Source organism: Lineus longissimus, chromosome 7 (genome assembly GCF_910592395.1).
Source record: "Lineus longissimus chromosome 7, tnLinLong1.2, whole genome shotgun sequence".
In the NCBI taxonomy this organism is placed as follows: Eukaryota; Metazoa; Nemertea; class Pilidiophora; order Heteronemertea; family Lineidae; genus Lineus; species Lineus longissimus.
Window position 1 is genome coordinate 4,971,106 of NC_088314.1, and position 26,100 is coordinate 4,997,205.

A 26,100-nucleotide genomic window follows, 5' to 3' on the forward strand; every position below is an offset into this window, starting at 1 on the left:
AATGGAAGTTCATGTGGACAACTCCTGGTGACAGCATGGCCACCTGAAACTAACACCGATAACACCTTTTTACTGACGTATTAATTAAGAACAATTTAGTACAGTATGAACTTATTTTATTACTTCCAATAACGTATCATGCTGTTCAAGGACTACCCAAATAAATCTTGCCGAAATGTTTATATACATGATGTAGTATTCGGCACATCATGATTGCAAATCCAACCTGGATGAACACACTTTAAAAATAGTAACTGAAACACTACAGTCTGATGATATGAAAGTTCTTTCATCACGAACACAGGAAATTGATCTGGTGTAAAGACTCTGTCCACACTCGATGACCTTTGAACATATCTGTTCATATGTGTGGGAATGCTGGAGCCCTCATTTTCATGCTGGGCTAGTTCCTATGGAGATGGATGGCTTCTCCTGGCCAAGTTCAAATACCAGACAAAATATTTACACCAGGTAAATTTGACCTGCTCATGATGACAAAATTGAGCTGATGAAGCTTTGGATTTAACGATGATTAGTACAATATTTACAAGTTTTCCCTGCCCTCATCCCTAATCAAAATCTGGTACAGTTTCTCAAAGTAACTGCTCATCACCAACCTCACTGGCCAAGCACATATTCTAAAAGGCCTTGATTACAGCATGATAGGTAAGCCTAGACACAAACAGTGATTAGCTCCCTCCAAAGATGCCAAATAAGAACACATGATTAGCACAAATGATACAGCACACACATTAGTGCAGCCTGCCTCTCTATTTTTTCACTGATTCAAGTTCAACTGGGATTCAAAGAGCAGTTTTCATCACCTCCATGGCCGCCAATGTTGGCATTGGAGTATATCCAAGCAAGTATCCCCGGCCATTACAGCAAACAAGCATGATCGCCTTTAGAAAATGGTCACCAGATGACCCGTATTCACAAAATCTGCTTCAAAACAAGACACACCATACCGCATCAGCCTCCTAACTTGTCCAAAATACTTGGCTAACCTAATGTAGCTATTAACAGAATAACCCACAGAAATCAATGAATGTTCTTCCAGTCTTCAATAGTCATCTCCACGACTGATAACCTCCTTACATGTTGGCCGTAACAATATCGTGTGCTCCCATTGAGCTGTGTAGCAACCCTTGATATCACAGAGAGGTGGATAAGCATCCACAATACCCGCATCGCAAAGGTTCTTCAAAGCCATCAGATATTTTTCCTGTCCCAGTCTGTCCAGCCAGCGACGGCAGAAAGCGAGAGTACTGAAGTTCTGGTTGATGACGTGCAGTAACTGCTTAGCTTTTGGAAGTCTGAAAGAGAGATTGAAGGGAAAGTTAGGATGGAATTCATCTAGCTGATTTATGATAAACAACGAGCATTCTCATCAAATATATTTAAAACACAATGCAAGACTCTGACATCGATGCCAACAAATTTTGTGTCAAGGCTACATATGTACACACATATACCAGAACTGTCATGTTGTCTGAAGCCTGGTCATGATGTCACACCTTCTCTTACTGATCTAAGCACAACGAACACTGATGTATTCTTAAAGTCACGTCACACAACCTGTTGGTTTGACAGGATATTTTCAATGCAATAATGTGGAAGAGATAACTATTCATACCCGCACCAGAGAAACCAACAGAAGTATCGAATGTTCCTACCTCAGAGGCACATGTCCGACATCATAATTCTTCATGTAATGCGATGTTTCCATGTCATCATGGACAACTCCTTTACCAGTACTACCAAATGTCTCGATTGCATAAAATTCCATTTCCTAAAAACGTGAAAAAGTCATTAAGGTTTCATTAAGGTTTCAACTTTCAGCAGATCTCTACTTGGGGGCTCAGTCGTCCGAGGACCCCTACGCTGTTTTTCAGAGAGCCCCAATTGAGGGCGCAGTCACACAAGGAATTGAAAACTGAACCAACGATGTTCTTTCGAACATCCATCTATTTACAACACCACTCTCGCAGCATGTATTCATCTTACCTCCATCCTAGTTGCTTCACCCCCCTTCACAATTGGCACAGTCTTGCCAGCATGTATTCTGTAAGGTCCTATGGAATGGCCATTCAAGTTACGGATAGGTTTCACTGTGTATGTCTTGCCATCTAATTCCACCTCGTAGGACTCCATAACTTCTTGGATGGCCTCTCCGACGTCGCACAACCTGACATCAATACCCGCTTCCTGCAAAGGAAACAGTGATATGAGTACATGAACCAAGGCCAAGGGAGATCAGTCCCGGGCTCCACTTGGGCAAGAAACTGACACGTTTCTTATGATTGAGTCCGTCAATTTCGCCATATAAGTTATGACAAGGTTTGAAAATTTGAACTGGGTCATCTCATTTGACAAGAAAAACTGTTTTACCTTAATTCCAGTGTTGGTGGCATCTTTCACTGCTTCCAGTAATTTATCATACTTTGGATTGAAAGAAACCGTGAATGCACAATCAATGATGTGACCTGAAATAAGGAAATAAGCTGAGATACAGATATCTTAATCGGCAAAAAGGTGCATGATAATCGTCACGTAGAAGTATGACCTATCATTGATTTTGGTACTGGTTCTTATGTGACACGATACCACATGGTCTAGAGGTGGAAGTTATTTGAAAGGAATGATTTTGTATCTCATGTCATGAGGAAGCCATTAGCATATCTTCATCAGACCTCTACTTACCATTAATATGGGTTCCAAAGTCAATCTTACAGACGTCATCATACTGAAGGACGGTACTGTCGCCGGCATTGGGAGTATAGTGAGCTGCACAGTGATTTAATGAGCAACCAGTAGGAAAGGCCAGTCCAGCCTTTAGACCATTCTCATTTATCATCTTCCGTGATATTCCTTCTAAAGTTTCACTGCAAAAAAGAATATGTGATGACCCATTGATCAGGGCAATTTTGAGACAGATCGGCCATTTTCTGGAATCTTGACTAGGGTCTTTGTAAAATTAAGAATGGATCAGACAACAGATATCATCACTGTCCAAGCCAGATAATTATGGGTGGTTCAAATAACCACATTTTATGCTCTAACTGAATTAAATGTTCATGCTTCAGATTCAGCTTTAAGAAAGTTGATTTGGATATCATCACTGACTGTACACTCACCAAATATCTATCATTTTCATTCCTGGTTTGATAACCTTCTGCATATGATGCCTGGTCTGAAATTAAATACAGGTAGTGTCATAATTAGTATGTCTTACATGCCTTTTAATCATCAAAAAGCTTTGTTTTCAATTCATTGTATTTCACACTGTTTTCAAAATCCTTAAGCAAGAGGGAATTATAGAAAAGACAGCGCACTAAGCATGGTCTGACCATAGAAAGGGGCTTGCGATTATCATTACCTGTCTGTGAGCTTCAGCAGCTTGTCGTATCTCATTATACAGATCAATATTCATACGATCAGCAAACTTCTTCTCCTCAGTTGTGTAGCGGTCCTTAGCTGTCCGGCTGAAGTGAACAAATTAAATAACTTACAAATGTTATCATTAATCATCATTTTTTATTTGACATTTTTCTAAATTCGATTCAACTCTTCGATAGTAGAAAACATCACTTGATTAACTTCTGCCACAATGTGTAAATCACTGCGTTCAAACAGGGGAAATAAATGCACCTACTCATCTTGGCAGTCTGGATAGTCCATAATCTGACCTTCTGGGAAGTTGCCATCAGGGAAGAGCTCACAAACAGGGATAGAAGGGGGGTCAGTTTGTTGCTTGGCACCTAGAAATTAACAAGACAAGACACTTGTATCAAATAGAAAAGTTAAGTATTGTTTCAAAAACTAAGTTTGCCGGTCACTGCCTGAAATTCACAAATACCCTAGAATCAAAGACCTCCTACTTCCTAACGAAACTGAAATGCAGAGAGTGGCATGATGCAAATGGCCTCAGAGAAGAACTGGGGAATACAAAGAACAAGTGCTTCATCTCATCACACACCTCCTTTCTTCTTCTTTTTCTTCTTCTTCTTCTTGGCAGCTGATGGTTCTGCTCCATTCTCTCCCTCATCACCAGCACCATCAATTTCTCCATCCAGAGTCTGCTTTTCCAAAGTCTCAGTTACTTCTTCCACAGCATCATTACCATCGGCATCCTGAGCAGCTGGAGTAAATAAGAAGTATAACATGAAATTGACAAAGATGTAGACCAAGTTTTAGGAGGGTTCGGAAATGGAACAGTGAAAGAAGCCGAGGGTAGAACAAGTTCAAATAGTTTGGAAAATAATCGGAGAAAAACTTCTGGTCAATCTTGGAAGGTTGAATCATTCATCTGAACATAAGACTAACGTTAGCCGTGACTTTCAAGAAAGACCCTACCAGTAACCAGAAGCAATGGTCTTAACCATCAATACTGGTAACGCCTAACGGCGGTATGCGTTCGATCATCTATCCATTCCACGATCCATGTAGATGTACGTCTTCCCAATGGGCCAATCCCATGGCGCATGGCCTGGCCATGTATAAATACATAACATCATTACTAGGTAGTTCATGTCAAACACTAAACGCTAGATCAGCCACCAACTGTAGTCAGTGTACAGCTAATATAATGTCCATAACAAACAGACACATGGTATCGTATCCACAGTAAGTGTATCGTGTGTGTAATTGCAGTGCACTTCCTCCATTTTCTAGTGCATTGCCTTCATCCAGGAAATTTCAGAAGCTATTTCGGAGCCAATTACAACATGGAAACAGGGCGCATACCCTTCTTTTTCTTCTTTTTATTTTTCTTCTTTTTGGCGGCAGTTGTCTGCTCGCCGTCAGCTAAATTTTCATTCTTTACAGGGTCCTCATTTGTCTCATTTTCTTTGGAACTTGCATTTTCCAGACATGCTGTGTCTGCCATTTTGACCTATTTCTGGACAGGAATAGCCAATCTCCCGGTCTTCGGTCCGTCTGTCGAATTTTACATACACCCGCCGAATTCTTAAATAGAGTCAGTAGGTCGAGTGAGACAAGCATGGCGATAATGATCACCTTTGACGACGCTTGGAGAATACAAAATAGCCTCAATTTTTCATACAGTTTTTTAATTTAGCAATTACAAATAAAATGTCAATAAAGAAATTTCAAAGTATCATACTGAATAAAATTAAGTATTTTATATGAAATCAAATGTCATGATATTGTAAATTGATAGTTTATGTCTACGATTTAGCTAAATTTTATTTGAATATTTGAGAGTTTGTAAGGCCTTCCCGAAATAACAACATGGCGGCGATGCCCATGGAGACTGTCAATAATGTCAACATGAAATGTTTTTATGAAGTGAAAACTGTGAAAAATGCCCTGGGCTGAAGCTATTTCATGATGTGATCCCCGTATTTAATCCTCATTCATTGATAATGGACATCAGGTGTTCAATGGTGTGTAGATTATGGGTAGAACCAAATCTCATGTTGATCCTGAGCTTACATTTGCTCCAAAAATCAGTGACAACAGTAGAAAGTTGGCTCTTCTAAAAATTTATGCAAAAGAGAGTGAACAGTTCGTAGATGGCGGTGCGACAAGCACATCAATTGGACAGAGTATAGAGATAGATAGCGACGTCCCCCATTTTATGAAATCGACTGTTTCCAGGAGAGAATCCGTCACAAACCTCACCCTCACGGGCCTTGCCCCACTGAAGAAAGTTCCGTCAAAAAAGAAACTGTTGCTGGGGAAAAAAATTACAAAGGTGAAGAATGAAAATGCGTCAAACTTCAACAATCTAAGTTTGAGGATTGCAAAAGAAAAAGGTGCTAAGATTCATGCTGAGATAATGGCAAAAGCTGCCACAATGCCTGCGGCCCCAAACTCGAGTCGTGTAGTCGATGATGCTGAAACATTTACATTTAAACCAAAAGTCAGTTCGAGGAGTGCCTCTATTGCGGAAAGTCTTGGGACTGATTTTATGGCAAGAAATCAACAGCATATAGAAAAACAGAAAAAACTGGTGAGTATTGACTGTTGACCTTGAGTGTGAAACTTTTATGCACACTTGACTGTACTTAAAGAACATCGCCCTGTCCAACGGCATGAACAGTGGCCCTTGCAATTACAATTCACTCGTAATTTTTGTGTAACCGTCCAATTTACATGTCTGAGATCTTGCCTGAAGACATATTTTCTGCACAAAGCTTCATTGGATATCGAGAACTAATTGCAAGTGTTTATTTTTTCCTCCTTTGTCAAAGTATGTAAGAAAGAGAATTTGATTATACATGTACTTGATTATACTTGCTGGAATACATGGTGTACCTTGGATACTTCGCAAACATAAGAAAATCTTGGGGTTGCCATTTCTGCTCAAGTTATCACCAAAGCAGAACTCAACAAATTGAAACATATTGTCTGATATTCTTCAGTTGGGCATTCACAATGTTCCCTGTTCGGCCTCACAAACTTTTAGTCTCGTATGTGTTCCATTTTCAGCTGGATCAGTCAATTAGTAACCATCGAACCATCAATCCATACACCGGAAGGTTAAGTCCTGTTCTAAGTACTTCCAAGGCAAAGAAATCAACGAATAATAAAATAGCTAAGGAGGTAAGTGATTCTTGATCAAGTGCAATTCACATTCCCTGCTCAGGAGACCCCACCAGCCAAAATGTTCATTCTAATTGATTGATGAGGTGACTATGCACCCAGTAGGAAATTTAAAATGATCTCAAGTTTTCACCCTGCAATTAAAGGAAGTGCAATTGCAAAGCAAGTCAAGCGGGGAATATTTAGCTACTGTTCCCTTTGGTACTGATCATGGCCTGCTATTACTTCACCTTGATATAAGTTGTAGAGATTTAGAACTTCCTGTGCTTTGCAGTTTTATGATGCTGATTGATAATTCAGTAACATTCATGTACTTTCATCATTTCTTTTCATGTTTCAGAGTAGCAATTTAGCTTGGAGCACCCCAGACGGCACAAAAATACTCACTGCAGCGATTACTAACACGAAGAGTGAGAATGAAGGAAGTCCAGCAAGACTGACACGGTCTGGGACCACCCTGACTCCTATCAAACATCCTAGTAAATCACAGTCTTCTGTGGCATTAGCAGCCAAATCCCTTGCAGACAGTAAGTTGCCTTGTCCAATAATAAAAATCTGGGAGAAAAAGTTTTAGCATAGATTTAGTCATAGTTTAGTTAGTTGATCACATTTTAAAGATACTAAAGAAACTATTTGATACACACAGGTTGTTCTGGCTCCTCTTCATTGGTGATGAATGTGATGTGTATGCAGTTGCTCCCAGGTCCATTCTCCATACACATGTTTAAAAGTGGGGCAAAGTGTCCTGCTCAAAGACACACATGTTTAGTCGATTAGAACTGATGACCTCATTGTGAGCAGTCCTTCAAGGTCCAACCTAGTTTGCTACTGATCTCGTTGTTAATTCATTGCCGGTATTGATTTGTCCAAGTTGATCTGTGGACAGGTGTGCACACTGTTGCTCCCAGGTCTATACAGTTATGTTTTAAAATAAGATCTCTGATCGAATGGCAATGTATGATTTTCAAATATATTTGAGTCTTTCATCAAAAACGTGGCACAAGATGAGTGCCATTAGCGAAACCTGTGGTAGCTCGGATTGCAAATTCAATAAATGCACATGCTTTTTATATATCGGGCATTGTATTTCTGAAAACTGCATTTCTGAATAATTCTCTACATTTTGCTTTAAAATTGCATCTGTGCATGCTGGCTACATTGTACATGCCTGTACATGTACATATGAAATTTCAATATAATGGAAATTCAATACTGTCAGCTGTGAGTGGGAATTTCATATTCACAGATTAAACGTTTTGGAGGTTTGCTCATAAATGTTTGGTCAAAATTCTCATCGAAATATATTGTGAAAACTTGGCAAAGTGCAAATGTTTTTTGTTATTGCGCTATTCCGCTCAGTCCAGGTTGTCTTAATTGGCAGATTTGAAACTCTGGATTATGTGTATTTATATTATTTGAATGGATTATAGCACCGTTCGCAATACTGTACAAACGGTACATGCACATCATGTTTTTCTTATACCATGGATTTAATTCTGATGCGGATAATCCTCAAATTGTGGAAATTTCTGCATTGATATTGTAATTCCTGAAACATTGGATATATAAATCTTGAAAATGTATTTGGCTAGTTACGTTGATCCCTTGATGTGCAAAGTTGACAATAAACATGCGAAGGTTCTAAAGAAATGTTCAGTGGGTTCGGTGAAACAGGCTGTCAGAAAGGACCAGTCGACAGTTGGGACCAAGCAGCTTCAAGTACCTCCAAAACAATGCAAGGGTCAGTTCAAAGTTGGATGTGATTGGGTGCCTCAATATCACTTATCAAGTTTGTACAAAATCCAAGTTGAGGGTCTAGGCTTTTATGTATAAAATTGTATGCTATTTGTGTCAACTTTACTGCTCTACTTTTGACATCACAACACATCACATTACAGATATCGTCACGTCCGATGAAAAGCAAATATACCAACTTGAGGTTTATTTGTAATTGCTTTCATAAAGGACTAGGCATAAGAAGTATGTGGTGCATGCAATAGAATCTCTTTGTGCAAAGTCCTTTTTTTCTAATTTGGCATGTTCACCGGTTTTACCTGCTCTAGTCTTCTTTGTTTGGTACATTGTGCCTAAGTGCATTTACACTGTGATGTTTGAATGTCTCAGTCAGTCAACAGAATTCTCAAAAAATGAATTGATTTTTAACTACTAGTCACAATATTTTCAGGTCCATACAACTCGTCCAATGCTGGCTTATTCTTTAAAAAAAAGCCATTGAAGAAGTCCACTGGCACTGACTCAGGTTTGTTCAAAACATGTTTTCGACTTAGTTTTCCCAGAACCTTATTGCTAAGGAGTATTTGGACTAAATGAGGTATACTAAATACTGAATATCTAAAGTAGCTATGTGTAAGTTGTATGTCTTGAGCTCTATTATACTCCTAAAGTTTTAAGGTGAGGTACTTTAGGCTATGTCGACTAATTTCAACCCCCTTCTGTCCAAATAGCCCCTCTTCTGTCCAAAGTTGGTGTGGTGTCCAAAAATGTAAGGTTTCTGCGTTTTAACTTACAGATACTGATGATGATGACGTCACTCCTCATCTGTCACGGAGTAAAACGATGCCACCACCATCTAGTCGGAGGCTGAGCAAAAAATCCATCTCGAGCATCAATCTGGATCGATTAAAAAATGCCAAGACTGCTGCAGAAAAAGCCCTTAAAGTGAGTTATTTTGAATTCTTTGGTGGTTCTTTTGGTCAAGCTTTTGTGCTACACATGTTTTGGTGATCTTTCATTTGTTAAAGGCCTATGCCGTACATTGTTTTTGTATGTGCCACCGGTAAATCGAATAAACAATGCCACATACCCACTCATTTGTCAGTGTGATGAAAATTGAAAAGGAAATACCGTGAAGCATGTTTAGCAATCATGACCTGGTAAAGTCCCTAAATAGCATGAATTTAAACCTGCTTACGTAATCGTAAACATTTTTCAGCATCGGAAGATTTTCACAATCCAAGGTCCCTATTCGATTGTAAGGAAATCATTACGAAAACGAGGTTGGGTTGAAAAGTTCTACAAGCCCTCAGTGCCACAGAAGAGGACTCCAAGAACAAGTAAATCAAAGGATAAAAGCTTGAATGATTCAGATGATGATGATGATGATGACGACGATGATGACGATGATGATACTGCCCTGGATGTGATGAAAAATGATGAGAATACTATTCCACCATGGGAGGAGGAGGGGGGCATCTATGGAATCATGGTGAGCGTTTTCCTGAAAAATTCGAAAAAAACAGATAGGAAAGAAAAAAGGTTGAAGAAATCTGAAATATTGCCTGATATCAAAAACACATTACTTCCCCAATGTGTTTTTGCTGATATTGATAGGAAAAACAACTAAATCTATGAAAGAATTTGTTTGATCTGTATTCTCAAGCTCTTTCACATCTGTTTCAGTCACGAATTGTCCGTAACTCATCTCCAACGTTTATCTGGTGTATACGGCGGGACGCTGTTGATTATCGCTTCCTGAACAGAGACCAGATGGTCAATCATTATTGCAAGGCTGGATCGTTTACGACAAAAGTTGGACTTTGCGTGAATTTACGGAATGTGTCTTGGTATGATAACGCCAATTGTATGACGTTTTTCCCACGCTGTTATAAACTCAGTATGGAGGAGGAGAAAGCTGCATTTATCGGTAAGAAATGAAATTTTATATTGAAAGACATCCTGACTGGACACTCAACCCAAAATGAAGGTTTCCTACTGCTCTGCTATCACCAATCTAAGACCGCTTCATAAACTACTACGAAATCGACACTTGGGGGTCTTGCCAGAAATGATGCATTGACTGTCAGACACTATTGTCAAGTCAAGTCAACAATTGTCTTCCATATTGAATCTGGGCAAGGTTTTGTCCAAATTCAACGAAATATTGCATTAATTCTCTCATTTTTTTCAGATGATTTCCGACTAACTGCCTGTCAGAGCATCATTCGGCATGTGACACAGAGATACACCGGTCGATCGAGTCCTGAAAGCAAAACGGAAGAAGAGGAACCCCCAAGTGATGACAAAGTGGACAAAAAGGATGGGGAGAAAGATGGGGAGAAGACTGGAGGATCTCGGCCGCCGACTGCCCCCACAACACCATGTATGAATTCAGACTGCACTAGGTCTAGACCTGGCAGTATGCAAGCTAACCCATGTGCTTGTAGTAGTAATTCACCTGATGGGGCAAAGGTTTCGGATGAGAAAGAAAAAGTGGCAGAGGACTTGTCAGAACTTTGTGACAGTACTGACACTGCCACTGGCTTGTTTAACCAAAGTAAGACTTAACACCTATATTTCTATTGTGATGTGAGATGTCCTACTCATTGCACATCACACTTAAAGGCAAAAAGTACTAGAGTATACAGTTCAGAAGTAACATTCCTCACCAAAATGCAAAATCCTCATCAGTATGCTCATAAAACCTGGCTTTATTACTGGTTGCCTTGAATTTCTGTAATTATCTGTTGGCCTGGTTCACACATTGGTTGCAAAAAACAATAATGTGTACAGTGATGGTTTTGAGTTGTCTCATCCTTAAAATCTACTATGGATGACTTGCCTTTTTTAGTTCCTGGCCTTTCTATGAAAAGAACAAAATTTCGGTCAGTTTTTATGGGACGGGGGTAGAGTTTAATAGAAAATTTGTCTGGTGGGTCAGCAAGGAGACTTGTGATATTGGGTGCGTTTGTTATTTGAAGGAAAGCAGAACTCCTGAAAGAAAACAACATGTGATGCACATGATGTTTGGTTGCGTCCAGCAAGAAAACTATTGCTTTTATACTGAACTTTTTAATTGTTGTAACTCTGTAACAAACTCCTAACAGTTTCACTCCTAAATTGTAACATATTTCACGTAGCTTGTCAAACTAGGGATGATCATTGTCTCAACACATGGAAAGAATCAAGGAGACAATGGTGTATGATTGTGAGATTTGTAGAAGCTAAATAAAATGAGTTCCATTGCACTTAACCAGTCCACTGCTCTTAATAAATGAAGTGATTTTGATCAGTCTTGTGGCATCTTTCGCGATTATTTCAGGCGTTCTTCTGAGATTATTAGGTCTTCCTGTACCTGACGGTATGTGCAGAGTAGATGTGATCTGCAGGTTTTGAGAATTTGTTATTGTGGAGTTGAGATATGAGTTGAATCGTGTAGTTCTGAGTGTTTAAACAGCAACTAGGCACTGTCTCTGTTCTTGGTTGGTGTCGCTTTTTTAGGCTGGGTTGACGCATACTTGTCACAGTGCATGTGTCACATGTCACTTGTCGCAGGCTTGTTTGGTAATTGGTTTTGGTTTGGAAACATGACATGACAAGTGGTAAAAGTGACAGAGTGAATCGTTTGAAGAAAGCTTTTTGGAAACGACTTGTTCCTTCTTAAAGTGACATGTTACAAGGGACATGTGAACTGTTTGTAAACCCAGCCAAAAATGGTGAACTTGTTGCACTCTTTTACAGAATGTTTATTTTATCACATCTTTGTGATCAGCAAAGCGGACCCAGGCCATAATTATATCATTGACAATGTACACCAAAATGTACACACTGATTGTGGTATACGATGTACAGATGCATCGAAGAATGTCTGCTGTTTACAATAGTCAATTTTGAGACATGCCTGTTGTTGCTGTAATAGACTCCGTAAAACCATATTGCAAAGATTGAATTGTAACTATACATCTTGATGTCTCTCATGCACCTTCTTATAATTGTTTCCTGTTTTAGTGTCTCGGCCGAAGAAACAACAGGGTGCACCTGTTGGCATGAGGATTATCGACCAGGCAATCCAACAGTGTGAGAGATGGTTGGCGTTCAAAGCTCATATGGATATCGACCGATGGGATGACGTGAGTAGCCAGTGAAGTTCTTACACTTTTGGTTGTAGATCAAAGTGTTGATGTTGGCTTGTTTCTTTGTCTGTCTCTGCACTCGATTTACAGGGAGCACAGCTACCAGCAATGAGTAATCTTGGTTTTATGCCTCATCGAAAATGATTTGCTGATATCTGATGCAATGTGTCCATGTTGAGTATCAATATTATCCCTAAGATCTTTGGGCCATTACGTGTGCTGAAAACTTAATATTGAGAGTTCCTCACAAAGGAGATTGACAATGACCTTGTGAACCTACAACCTGACTTCACTTAGTTGTTCTTTCTTTCTTTATTTGCAGCCGCATCTTCTGAGTGATTCCGCCTGGGACCAACTCATTCAGTCATACTACAGAATAATCAAGTAAGTAAAGAAAAGTAGAGTTTGTTGATGATTGCGGTAGCAATGATAGGGACAGCTGGATTTGGCTAATAAGAGACACTCTCCACACTACAGTTGCTCATTTGAAGAACCTGGATTTAGATCAGTGGACAGCACAAGTTTTTCTGTTGAAATGAGCCACTGGACATTCACATCGTTATATTTCTGGCATTCATGCTTTAATGTTTGGAGGTCACTCTTGCCAGGAGTTCCTTTACATTACAATCTTTTGACATGTTTCAGTGATGGTGCTATAATCACGAATGCGGCTTCCCGGGTCCAGGAGTGTGAACTGATAGCCAGTAAGATACGCCAGCAGAACCCCCAGTTTGATTTGGATGGCATCAGGAATGTGTGGATTGTGAAACCGGGAGCAAAGTCTCGAGGCAGAGGTGAGAGTTTGTGCCACTAATCAATGTTTTGCATATAGTCATTGAGAAGAAGGGTGATCAGATTGGTGATAATGATGTCGGACTCATAATTCCATTCTTGTTGGTTTGATTCCTGACACCTTGCGACCTTTTGTGACTTGAATACTTCCGTTGCCAAGTTCTTTGAAATGTTTTCATGGATTGAGTCATTTTTGCTGTTTCTTTATCCACACCTGTTTGTTGTCTATTTGTAGGCATCATGGTGTATGACAACTTGGAAGAAATGTGCAAACTCGTATCCAGTAGCGTTGTCAAGAAAGAAGGCAAATATGTAGTGCAGAAGTACATAGAGCGCCCTCTATTAGTGTACAACACCAAGTTTGACATCCGACAATGGTTCCTGGTGACGGACTGGAATCCACTCACGATATGGTTCTATAAGGAGTGCTACCTCAGATTCTGCTCACAACAATTTACTCTCGATAATTTCAATGAGTAAGTCCTATTTATTTGTAGTTGAAGCTGAAATACATAAAAAAAACCCAGGGGGCCAAGTTGGACTGTTTACTAGACAAAGCCCAGAAGAAAATAAGTATGTGTGGCACAAAGATACACCTATTTCAAAATCACTAGGAGATAATTTTGCTGCTGTTTGTCTTTCAGGGCAATCCACCTCTCCAACTTCTCGATACAGAAGCATTACTCAAATGGACCTCGATCGAAGAGTCTTCCACGTGATAATATGTGGGATTCAGAAACATTCAAACAGTTCCTGGCGTAAGTACAATGTACTGCTGGTCAAAAATGCAATAGATCTTGGGTTTGAATTGCATTAGAACGAGACTTACATCAGAAATTCTGTTTACCTGAAGAGTGAATGCCAATGCTAATGCTGGTCTTATCTTTTTATGTTGTTGTTGTTGCAGGGGCCGAGGCCAAGGACAAGCATGGGAGGAAAAAATCTATCCAGGAATGAAAAAATCTGTGATCTGTTCGCTCTTGTCAACGCAAGACGTCGTCGAGTATCGTAAATCGTCGTTTGAATTGTACGGTGCTGACTTCATGCTCACCGACGATCTGAATCCATGGCTGATTGAGATCAACTCCAGTCCAACAATGTCAGCGAGTACACCTGTGACTACGAGGCTGTGCCATAACGTAATAGAGGACACAATGAAAGGTTAGCATATTGCATTACATTCAGTTCCTGTAAATTCTTTGTTTTGTTTTGAAGTTGACGCAATCTTATCAGTAAGCTCATTGATGTTGATTTTGTGGTGACGTCTGGACAAATGTGCCCTCGGAAATGGGTGAATGATACACCCTCATGACTCTTCTGGGCTTGTCTGGCTGGGTTGGAAAGATTGCCACCTATATAGGTCATCAGTAGAATCATTATGGGTCTGTCAGACACTTTTGGGTTATGATGTTGTAATTTTACCTTTAAAACCAATACTTCTACGGTTTACTCCTCTTTCCAGTTGTGATTGACCGAAAATATGATAGGAACTGTGATACTGGTGACTTTGAGTTGGCGTTCAAACAAAATCCAGTGACTGTGCCGCCATATATTGGAATAAACCTTTCAGTTGAGGGGCAGGGAATACGTAAACCGTACATGCCGATTGTGATAAAAAATACGGAGGACAATCCATATATGCAGAAAGTGCCTGCCCCGAAAATGGTTACCACGGGGAAAACTGCACCATCATCTGCTCCAAGTCAATCTCAGTCGCATACCCCGGTGAAGTATAACATGACTCATGCTAAAACACCTCCACATAATTCAACCAAAGATACGAAGAAAGATAGTGTGGCATCTGGTGACATGAATAAGAAGGAGAAAGACTCTAAACCAATCGGCAGTAATTCTAGTACTAAGCAAGACAGTTCAGTAGCTGAATCAGAAAATTGTAGCGTCAAAAGCGGGAGCGTCACAAGTGCTAAAACGGAAACGAAGAAGTCTCAAAAAGTTTCATTGGATCATAAAGTCCTTCTAGTGGAGCGTGAGAAGTTGCCAATGAGGATGACGAATGTAGCGGCAGCGGATTTCAAACCAGTCAAAATGGGGAATAAAGGTAACCCAACTTACAAATTAGATGAGACGAAGGAAACGGCAGAGAGTTGGCCAGCGTCTAAGTATTTTAGACCGAATTTCAAGGCGAGGTCGCAGGATCCTGCTACCTCTACGCCATACATGATAAAGCGGCCTGTACCCATCCGACGAGGGGCACCAAGAAAGCGGCTTGACGATCAAAAGAGTGACGGTGCTCTGATCAGTCTCCCAGACCCAAGGCCAAGATTCCCTCAAGTGCCTTACGTTGGGTGCCCTATCCCCACCCCACGTAGACATCCGACTGAATCCCCGAAACTCAGATTTTTCAAGTCCAAAAATCCATTTCATGCCCATCACGCTACGGTGCGAAACCCTGTAGCTGTGCCGAATACATAGTTAGAAACTGTCAGAAATGGATTGGGTTGAAATCCATTTTTGAACATGTAAATATAGATAGTCATATGATAAACTTGTACAGATTTTAAATCTATCATCCTAATCACACTGCTCAAGAATCCAATGACAATGTAGCTAAAGTACACTGCAGACAAGGGATTTTTATTGCTGAGATGTGTAATATTCATTTCTAAGGTCATTTGTCTTTGGGCAAGATTGGTCATCCACTGCGATAGGCGACTACATACATTTACATGTACTGTCTGTTACAGAAATGACATCAACTGCAATAAAAGATCACTTGTCTGTGGTCCACTTTAGTCTCTCTGCATGATCGCAAATATTCACCTGTAATTAACTTCATTCAACACCTTGGGTCTCTCTGGATGAAGTTCATCTTGTCTTACATTGGCCAGTATTTTGCTACCCCTTCCTGAAAATCTCCTAACATAAATCCCTTTATAAGGAAACAATTTCAGAGCACTTCCTTTTAATATTACTCATGAAAATTCTGAGGAAAGTGGTCGAAATTGAACCAAATTCTCATCCCAATTGGTAAAATTTGTGTTTGGAATGCTTCTAAGGCTACAATTATGGCTTGAAGTTTGAGACTCACGCAAAAATCCCATCGATCTCACTTTCTGCTTCTACTAACATGACTAACCAAGTGCCCATGGTTCATCTGTTGAAAAAAGAATAGGATTTTTCTTCTTCTTGGGAATAAGGATAAGGTTTCTTCTGCCAAATGCGATACTGGCTTTTATTTTCTGAACAACTCATAATATGGTATATCTGCTGATGTGGACAAGTTTTCCTGGTGCATTTTAGCTCCAACCTCACGGTTTTGGGTGAGACGACCAACATATTACCAGTTTTTGGCGAGAAACCAGTTTTGGTGAGACAACCAATGTAATCAGCAGTGTTAACATGGGTTGGTTTCCTTAAACTCTCTCTCATCCTGACTTCATACTATTATTCCGAGATCCATGCTCAAATAGTCCCCCCACTGGTCCTTAACATACTTTTCTACTGACTATCCCTGAACAACCATTCTAACATTGAACATCACCCTCCATTCACCTCTACAGGTACATCCTTACTAAACATTTATTTTAAGGTAAAAAGCATAGGAAAAATGGCATGAAAGCCACCCAGATAGTCAACGTGAAGTTCCCTCTACCCAAACGGCTGACAGGCTATGAGACCTATAAACTTCCTGTCATAAAGACGCATCTCTATTAACCCTTGCCCGTGTGTAGGTATGATTCCAGTACTCTACGACCTTACCCCACTGAGCACCCACACTGAATAACTATTTGTCCTAATTTAACAGTTTTCCACACCTTTGTTTTCCTACTTTTGATGGAATTTAAAATTGTCAGTGTTAATGATTTATGACCCACTCGGTCCTTAATCCGTGAGGCAGTCTCCAAATGGAGGGGAGAGGGTCTGATTTGGTACACTGTTGTTTGCATGCACCCACAAGACTTTGTCGGGGCAGAGACTCTGGCAAATGCAAACACTTCACTAGAGTGTATATAATGGTCTGTAGAATGCAAGTTGCAATTGAAATTTTGGCCACTAGGGGGCCAAAACTGAAACAAAAAAAGTGACCAGTCGCTACCATTCCATCTGGAGGATAACAATTTTCATCAATGTCCCTTCCAAACATTTCTTTCCAATTCCTCTCAATCAAGTTAATGCCTGTGTGTCTGGCCATCCTTTATCCATCTCCCTGTGTCAGCGTCTCAACTATACTCTTTTTCTTATTCCATGTCTGATGAGTTTCGAACTGCTCCGTCTGGATCATATGCATGCATTAATTCAAGTATATCTAGCTAATGTACGTCTTTCCTCAAAATTTTTAGTCTTCTGCACCGTGGAGAAGTGACAAAGCTATATTTTTTAACAGGACCAATCCACTTTGAAGTCTTTTGTACTGCAGGAGTGAACCCCAAATGATTGTTGAATGTGACAGGAGTCGCTGTGGTCTGGTGGCTTGGAATCTCAGCTGGCAGTCAGCGGCCTCGAAGATCCCTGGTGCGACCCCACCATTGGCATAATCTCTAGCCAGGTCTCGCTCTCTGACTTAGCCTAACTCTGCCCTGATGCATAAAATTCGGATGATAACTTAACGAAGCTGATATCCTACTGTACACACAACACTTTTGATGACGACATACCCCAAAAAAAATCTAAGAGTGGGATTCCCTCGTTCGCCGGTATAGCTTTGTAGGCTTGTTCATGACTGATCTAGAAGCACACTCCCACTGCACACACACACACTGTAAGTACTAACAATCACGACTTGCTTGATATCAAAAGTTCATTTCAGCAAAGTTTAACCAAACGATACAGAAACATTTCAGTTTAGTTTATGAATCATATCTGTTCAATTTGGGCAAACTCTAGTTGAAAGAGCTTAAGATTTTTCACATTGTTCACATTGTAAAATGGCCTGGTTTTTGGTGTGACTATAAATAACAAACAAAGTGCCACCCAACACAGGATTGACCTCGTTCGTTTGATCCCAAGACAGTACCATGATGAGACAGATTTTGCTTTAAATTCTGAGCTGCTGTTGGATAGTTTTGAAAAAGATAGAAACGTCTCAATAAATAAAAATCTGGCGGGTCGGGACTAGAGATTGATGTAATGACCAAGTCGACATTAAAAACAACACGGAAAAACAAGGACGAATTTGGATATGTGGAGATTTTGACCGACGGACGACATGACCTGGACTTGCTACTTTGCTGACTGATCGTCATACACGGTAAGTTGTATTCAAGGACAGACAGCCTATTAAAGGCAGATAGCTATTGGAATGAAACGGGAAAGAAGACTCGGTGACAACTTTGTTGATGTTGTTCTTGAAGTCCTTTGTAGGCCTCTGTTCCTTCACCCTGTACAGTGTTTTCCCTGCATCATTGCTACTGCTCGCACATGCACCATAACTTTTTGGCATGGTTGGTTTTATTTCAACATTGTGCATTATTTGCCTTGACTGGATGCCTTTCAATAATCTAATGAAAGGGTGGCAGAAAATGCGGTGTACCAGGATAGGTGTCCTTTAAAGCTTTTCAGCATTTGCCGAAAATATCATTCAAAGCATTTTTTGAAAAGGTTTTCAACAATGGCACTGATTTTTGCCCTGTTGGTAAAGAGCCCTGGGTCAAGGTCATTAAAATATCCTTCACCTCTCTCGATCTGCAGATTTCCAGTTTCCGGTCCTTTCTATGAGCCATGAAATTGTTGATAGCTTCTGAACTTCTTCCAGTGCATTCTTCTCTCTCTGGACTGTGCTCACTTAAAGTTATTGTTATTGCAGAAAATCAGGGGAGTTGGATTTATAGCATAAGACCGTCAACACGCAAATCTTAGACTGTACAAATAGAATGATGAAATGGTGTGTTAATCCGAGTAACTCAATGCTGTTAGCTTAGTGACAGATACAACAAAGTGCCACTCAACGCAGTGAAAGATATTGCGCATCCCCAGTGTGTGAGCTTCTCCAAGCAACCAGACTGGAACAAACAATCTGTGCTGATTGTCACCTGCAGTAGACACTGGTTTCCTGACACTACTCTTACAACTGGCTGTTTCTGTTTCGTTATTCGACCCCACTTTTGCTCCTGCTAAGTGGTAAAACATTGGAGCTGTCTGTTTGCTGGCTCTTTTCATGAACAAAATGATTGTTTGCTTCTTTTGAAGTTTTCTCCTTTCCTGCTTTTACAGGGTTGGTGGTACTTCAGTCTAGAAAAAAACGTATTGATACACGATTTAAGAATGAAAATCCAAAAGGTCGGCCACCTGCAAAATCAGCGGACTTACACCGGGGATTTTGCACGAGTGTCTGGTGGTAGGCTAGTGATACATGATGGAAGTATGACTTTCTTAGGCTTTATAGTCGTGGATTTTTCTTAAACATCCCTGATAGTGATTTAAAGTCCTTGCTACTAACTAGTTGATCTGCTTGATATTCCCAGCTTTGCTCGATTGTGCTGCACTGACTAATTTAATGAGGTTGACCACCAGTCTCTCAAAAAATTTTCAGGGTTGAATGTTCCGTCTTAGAATGTAAGGATAGGGCCAATTATCATCTCATCTCATGATGTCGATTTCCCTCCTTTAGATCCTTTCATGCGGACCAGAAAATATGAGCAACTCAACACCAAATTTTAAACATGATAAATATTTGACTTTTCAGTTCGCGACCCAAAAACTGAGGGCAGTTTGGTATGTAGTATCCTTTAGCCATTTAACCTTAGATTGGACCGGTCCGTATCAAGGCGTAAACAAATATTGGGAAGTTTATTCCATAAAAGGGTGGAGAGATGATTGGATTTTAAAAGTGGCAACAAAAGTAACATTTCATGTCAGTGAATGTCTTGAACACAAGTCTCAACAAGATGTGGGTATGCCAGGCTGATGATGAGCAGTGCTATACTAGCCTGAAATGGTCCACGGCGTAGGTTATATACCATTTTTGCTGGTTTTAGACCATGTATGCTAATTGCAACTCTTTCTAAATTGACACATTTGCAATCAGACATTGCAGAAGTTGGTGCACCTATGTGATCACGCAACACAATTTTTGGTAGAACCACACCAAGGTAAACATACACATCATCCAAAGATTCCGATTTAATTCACAATGCTTACAACCGCTTAAAGCAGTGGCACTTTCTGCACTTCTAAGGTTACATAAGATATTTTTTTCCCCAGAAGCAGAATTTGACAAGGCAACTCTCCTCAAGGAGATCAAACAACATTATCCCCACCCACACAGTATGAAACAATCACAAGTTTGACGACGCGAATCAATGTGAATTCTTCCGATTCAAAAATCAACTGGAGCAATTTTGAGTTCTCTGCAAGAATTCAGAAGCTATCAACAAAGGTATCAGTCAGGGCATTAAGGAAACTAATTGAGGTCAGACTGCATGTATCAATGTATGGTCAGCCCCATTCTTCTGCTTGGGATGAAATGGATGCTTGGACTGTATCATAAATTTGACATTTCATTCAAACTCATACTGAAATTTTTGCCAGAAATTCCAGTTAAAACCTTTTCCTATCAGACATCAGAGGTGTTGCAGATATCTAAAATAATAAATGAAATAATTGTCCCAGCTCGATTCTTTTAAATCTTTCACCCGGGCAGACAGGTGGTGGGAGCAATTTTTTCTGCTGGTGACGGCTTTCATCCTCAACATAGATTTTGTATATTTGTTTCTTTTCAGTAACTTGAGAAGCTTCAGCTCTTTATGGTCATTGTATTGATAGCGCTATAAAATTATAACCATGTTCGTATAGTATTGATTTAGGAACACCTGATGTGCTGCTATGAAAGAAACAAAGCCTTATGCTCAAAGCTGAGTGAAAGAATCCATTTGCAATTAAAATTCAGGCAAAATTTGATCTTGAAGACCTGAAATTTTGAGCATGGAGATGGGCTATTTGTACCAACTTGGATGACTGGACTTGGGAGCTTCTCTGGTTGCTAAACTCTTTAAATTTGCCCTGTAACAGAGAGGTAAATTTGTGTAAAATCAACAAAAGGCTTTGAAACCTTGTGTCATGGTTGCTCAAAACTCTTCAAGTCTTCGGATTTCTAGAATTTTGAACTTAATTTTCCTTTTGTTCAGTGTTTACCTCTCTGTACAGGTTTTCTACTGTGCTTCTCCTAGCTTGGTATAATCTCTAACTTGGCACTGTTTTTATATCCTCACCTTTAGGTTCAGGGACGCTTGATGGACTACAGGCTGGTCGGCCTTGTACTCTCTGCGGTAACGGGATGAGCCTTCACTTGGACAGCAACCACATAACGTGTAAATGTCGACAAGACAGCTTGTGCATTGACCTGAGTAACAAGCGTGCCAAGAGTGCTCACGCCCCAATGTCAGCACGTACACAAGCTTTATTAACGACGAGATCACCGTCGGTCACCGTGCCACGTGATCATCATCACCTCCTAGCGGCCGTGTACAACCGCGGCCCATCAACCTACAACATCAACGCCAATATCAATTCCACGCGCCGGGTGTTGGGTTATACTGACGCTGGCATCAAACGACCAAAATCACCTCTCCGTATTTCACCAAAGGCCTTACCAAGTTTGATACGCAGGATGCAGTCAAGGAAAAACAGTGTTTTAAATGTTGCTCCTATGTACCAGCATTCTAAAGAGTATTCTTTAGTCAGAAGTACGTTTCCAAATTTTCCCAAAAGCTGAATCGAATGTCCCTACCGAAATGAAGAACATGTAAGTGTGAAAGTGTGATGCAAGGTCCCCTTTTGCCTCTTTCTGTCTGATATGATTCTCATATGCATTCCTTTGGTGAATGGCAAAGTGATTTTGGTCAGAATTTGCCATTTTCTTGAAGCTGGTCAATTGCTTTCAGTGCGTGACTTAACCAAGGTCTTCCAGGTGTCGAGGGTTGAAAAAGACTTGTTTGAATCACACACCCAATCATATTATCAATAATAATCATCAGCTATTCAAAGATTTTCCATATTCTCGCTAAGCTATCTAGCTGGTGGTTTGAAGTAGTGCTTCCTAACTCCTTGTAGCAACATCTGGGAAAGAGTTTCTTCCACTCTTTCTAGTTTTTGATAGGGCCTGGTAGATATCAACATTATATGGATATACTTTTGTATTAACTGTAATCCGTGAAATGTTCGTGAAACAAATTGTTGGCAAATTAGCTTGTTTTCAATTAGCGTTCAACTCAATTTTAGCATTTGATGCCAAATTGTAGAAGTTAATGACATTAAAAGTTGAAATTTTTGCACTTTTTTAATTCATGTTTGACAGCACATTTGTGAAAATCACAAAACTAAAACACTTGCGAACATTTCAAGGTTGACAGTGATAAATGTATTGCCTGTGAGATTGAAGCGAAGATGCCATATTTTTGTCAGTAAACTTTGTACACCATACATTTGTATTTGCACACTGTCCATATCTCTGATGGTAAAATTTGACTGAAATATATTTTGAATAAGTTATTGTTTAAAAGCTAATTATTGTAATCGTCATTGATGTGCTTTGAGTATTAGACCTACATCACCTAGCATGGCAGGCTGAATAGTAGTGGCCAGCAAGAGCATAATTAAAATCATGAGTGATTATTTTTGCATGTTTGTACTTGGAATGCTGAAAAAGAGCTCAGGTTTGCAGTTAAAGCGTGGCAGCCATGGTTTGCAAGTTTTTAAAATTTGCCTTTGTAAAATACTCAAAATTGTGCTTTCATTATTACCAACTATTGTTGCAGCTGTCTTAAAGGCCCAGTACTTCCATGTCCATTTGTGTACATAGTGACCATCATTTGTACAATGCCACAGCCAGCATACCTCAGCTGTGCTGTCACAACACATAGCGGCAGCACGGGGTATGTTGTGATATATCAAAACTCAAACTACAGTGGTCAAATATTCGATGGATGTACTGGACCTTTAACATAGCTGGCCAGTTTGTCAGACTTAGACAGGTCATGTCCGTGAAGTCATTTGTTCATAATGATACTTGGTAAATTTTTCAGTAAATTTGCACAAACGGGCACACCTTGGAGTCTAACTTCTTCAAATTATCTGTGATATTGTTTGTTTCTATATGCTATATCTCTGTACAGCATGTTTTAGAAACTATAGTCAGGCTCATTTTTGCAACATGTCTGGCCTTTTTTCTGGGACATGCTTATTGTGTTATGGTCTGTTTTGTATATTTTTATTTGGTGTTTGGTTTGTAATATAGTTGGGAATTTGGTTGGTGTGCTCTGTTGATATTTGTTGAAATCGTATAATTTTTATCTAAAGCTTGATTTATTTTTACTAAGATTGTAAAAGGTTGTCATGATCTAAAGTTTTTAGATTGATGACTCTAAAAATCATGAAACAATCGGGCTTCAGAAGCCCAGGTCATAGGGAGGAACCATGGTTTGGCAGAAAGGCTGTTGTAATCATCTTGTGGAATCAGCAACCATCTCTCCGAGGGTTTTCCACATCTCCGAGTCTAGATTAACCTTACTACGTGCCATAAATTGCACAGACCCCTGAACTAAGTCATGAATTCGGAAATTATGCTTTGATTAATTATCAGAAATAAATCAAGTTGCTATTATTCATTTAACTATGATGAGTTTATCTTTATTTATATTTTTGTGCTCAAAACAGAAAATTCAGATTCAGATTCACATATATATGTCTACTTATCAATTACACCAGAGCTATTAGAAGAATTGCTGAATGTGTAAAAATTTAAGGGGGGGGTCTCGAGATTATCCCTGGCATTATTACAAATTTTAGCTTTATCAACCACAGCTACGTTTCTACATGTACAAGTGGTTTTAGTGATTTTATCTGTGAGATTTTATTACTGTTATTTTCATGATTATATATCTTGATTCATGGAAAATATATCTATTCTGATTATGTAGCCAAGGAATGTAGAAATATACCACTTTTTATTTTTAATCATTGGACAAGTTGATTTAAGTTCGCCTACCAAGTGTCATTGTTTGCCTAAACAGGCTTGAAGTATATCACTTCAGTTGGCTTCAGAAGTATATGTAAATGTCTACATTGTTTTGGGCCTCTGTGTTCAAACTACAGGACAGATTTTTCAAGTTCACATTTTATTGAATCTTATCTAGGGACACACACCAAGTTGGAGATTTGCTGATCAAGAAGTTAGAAATGATAAAAGCCAAACTTTGAAGAAACGGGTCCTGTTCTTTGTGCATTAGATACCCAAAAGGACATGGACATTCACTTCTGACAGCAACTGTAGGTTTTATGTCTTGTATGTTTTTGCTTCTATTCGAGGCAACATAGGCCTATTTAGAGATACTAAATTGTAAGTCTTAAGTTTTTTCTCTCCTTTTGAATAACCGCTTAATATGTATTTGGTAAATCTGCTGAAAATGTAATGTGTGCCTCAAGTCAAAATAGTATTCTTGTTAAAACTGTCTTTTGCATCATGTTATCTTATCATCTTATGCATTAATAATTTCATTCCTAAAATATTTATGCATCTACCTGTGTTATATCTCATTGATGACGACTATGTTGCAACATTGCAGAAAGTATGTTAAAAGCTGTTAATGTAAAAATTTCAAGAACTGTTTCTTTCTTCAAGGATGATTCGTCTTATAAGTTATAAAACATTCAATTTTCTGACAGAGTTTATTTTCTGCGTATAATCATGTGAAAAATTATCAGCTTCATTTATTTATTGACTGGGCTTTATAAATTGTTTGCACAATATTGTGGAGCAGTGAGAATAAATGTTTGTGGAGTTCTACATCTAATATGATATTAAGTAAGCTTCCAACTCGTCGGACTTCCATGCAAATCATATCATTTTGCATGATAAAAATAGTTCTTTTTACTCTGTTTGTAACAAGCTTAAAGGCAGGATATCTCGAGATTAACCCAAGGCCGGCAATAATTAGTTTACTGAATTCCCTGTGTGAAGGGCGGTTATCCGATGTATAAGAAAAAGTCACGCCACTGTTTGTGCACATTTTCAGATGTATATTTTCAGCAACCTCTACACAGGAACTATGAAATGATCGTTTAGTGCCGGCCGGCATTGTCTTGAGATCGCGGCTCTTGCCGCTGTCAGTTTCACTGCACTAGAAATTGCACTTTTGAAGCTTTACACTAATTGTTTATAATCTTGTACCAAGTGTAGATTGTCTACTGGCTTGTACCAACAATAAATGAGAATATAATATATTGTTTGTCATTGCTCACAAAAGAACATCAGTCGAAGGGAAGGGCCAGGCCGGTCTACTGTCTCAATGGCCAAATGTCATTTCTGAAGAACATGGTCCTCAAAGAACATAGAGGCACAGTAAATCTGTGTGACATTAAGTCGTCTTCATCACCTTCAGGTGGCGCCATCTGAGCTAAGAGAGTAGAACTACTACGTTTCAGGTACGTTGCAGGTCAAATGTCTATGCTGCCACCTATTAGTGAGAAGAATAACTAGTAGTCCCGGCAAATGCGGAAAATATTGACACTGCTTACTTCTTCGCACATATTGTACACGTTGTTGTGAGTTTATTGAGCTCGCAAAATTAATTCGACAAGTTTTCAATGTTGATGGGGGTTCCAAGTTAGACCAGAAGAGCTACATCGATGTGATTGTGTGTGTTTTTGGTCTGTTTCAGTACACTTGGGCCTCTACCCTTCCTTTCCTTAGGGCGGAGACAAGGTGCACCCTGTAGGAACATAATGCACTACGTTTGGGAGAGTACATGCACATCCAGATCAGACGGAGTACGCACAGTGAAGGGGCATGGCGCATCCAGCAAAGACTTGAAACACTCTCTGGCAATATGGCGAGCTATGAAGGGGGGGGGGCACATCCAATGGAGACATGGGGCATCATGTAGAACCTGACACACCCCTGTAGGTCAGAGCA

General features: G+C 39.6%; 2 protein-coding genes across 11 annotated transcripts; one reads left to right on the forward strand and one right to left on the reverse strand.

Moving 5' to 3' along the window:
• Positions 1 to 117: 117 nt before the first annotated feature.
• Positions 118 to 4,891, reverse strand: LOC135490744 (methionine aminopeptidase 2-like). Its single transcript, XM_064776177.1, has 10 exons — positions 4,747 to 4,891; positions 3,980 to 4,141; positions 3,656 to 3,761; positions 3,380 to 3,485; positions 3,138 to 3,193; positions 2,704 to 2,885; positions 2,392 to 2,486; positions 2,008 to 2,208; positions 1,677 to 1,792; positions 118 to 1,316 (listed from the first exon to the last, which is right to left on the reverse strand). The coding sequence occupies exons 1-10, from the start codon at positions 4,886 to 4,888 to the stop codon at positions 1,064 to 1,066; spliced, it is 1,419 nt and encodes a 472-aa protein (XP_064632247.1). The 5' UTR covers positions 4,889 to 4,891; the 3' UTR covers positions 118 to 1,063.
• A 355-nt stretch (positions 4,892 to 5,246) lies between these two features.
• On the forward strand, positions 5,247 to 25,407 carry LOC135491688 (tubulin tyrosine ligase 3-like). Of its 10 annotated transcripts, none has more exons than XR_010447862.1 (17): positions 5,247 to 5,977; positions 6,457 to 6,570; positions 6,911 to 7,097; positions 8,756 to 8,830; positions 9,101 to 9,249; positions 9,524 to 9,796; positions 9,991 to 10,234; positions 10,499 to 10,864; positions 12,316 to 12,437; positions 12,763 to 12,824; positions 13,086 to 13,234; positions 13,468 to 13,708; positions 13,877 to 13,990; positions 14,140 to 14,393; positions 14,695 to 15,291; positions 16,783 to 17,508; positions 21,407 to 21,526. XR_010447862.1 is itself a non-coding variant. In XM_064777708.1 (17 exons), the coding sequence occupies exons 1-17, from the start codon at positions 5,420 to 5,422 to the stop codon at positions 21,467 to 21,469; spliced, it is 3,597 nt and encodes a 1,198-aa protein (XP_064633778.1). In that variant the 5' UTR covers positions 5,247 to 5,419; the 3' UTR covers positions 21,470 to 21,606. The 10 variants fall into 10 exon arrangements, 8 of the variants coding, with proteins under 8 accessions (XP_064633778.1, XP_064633777.1, XP_064633773.1 ...); XR_010447861.1 differs by lacking the exon at positions 16,783 to 17,508 and adding an exon at positions 19,404 to 19,904 and having other exon boundaries at positions 21,407 to 21,466; XM_064777708.1 differs by lacking the exon at positions 16,783 to 17,508 and adding an exon at positions 19,876 to 19,904 and having other exon boundaries at positions 21,407 to 21,606.
• The last annotated feature ends 693 nt before the right edge of the window (positions 25,408 to 26,100 follow it).

Coding starts and splice junctions, on each gene's coding strand:
- LOC135490744 (XM_064776177.1), bottom strand. CDS start 4,888: ATGGCAGACACAGCATGTCTGGAAAATGCAAGTTCCAAAGAAAATGAG. Junction 3,486..3,655: donor TATCCAGACTGCCAAGATGA/GTAGGTGCATTT, acceptor TGTTCACTTCAG/CCGGACAGCTAAGGACCGCT. Junction 2,487..2,703: donor CTTTGGAACCCATATTAATG/GTAAGTAGAGGT, acceptor TCCTTATTTCAG/GTCACATCATTGATTGTGCA.
- LOC135491688 (XM_064777703.1), top strand. CDS start 5,420: ATGGGTAGAACCAAATCTCATGTTGATCCTGAGCTTACATTTGCTCCA. Junction 13,709..13,876: donor ACTCTCGATAATTTCAATGA/GTAAGTCCTATT, acceptor TTTGTCTTTCAG/GGCAATCCACCTCTCCAACT. Junction 14,394..14,694: donor AATAGAGGACACAATGAAAG/GTTAGCATATTG, acceptor TCCTCTTTCCAG/TTGTGATTGACCGAAAATAT.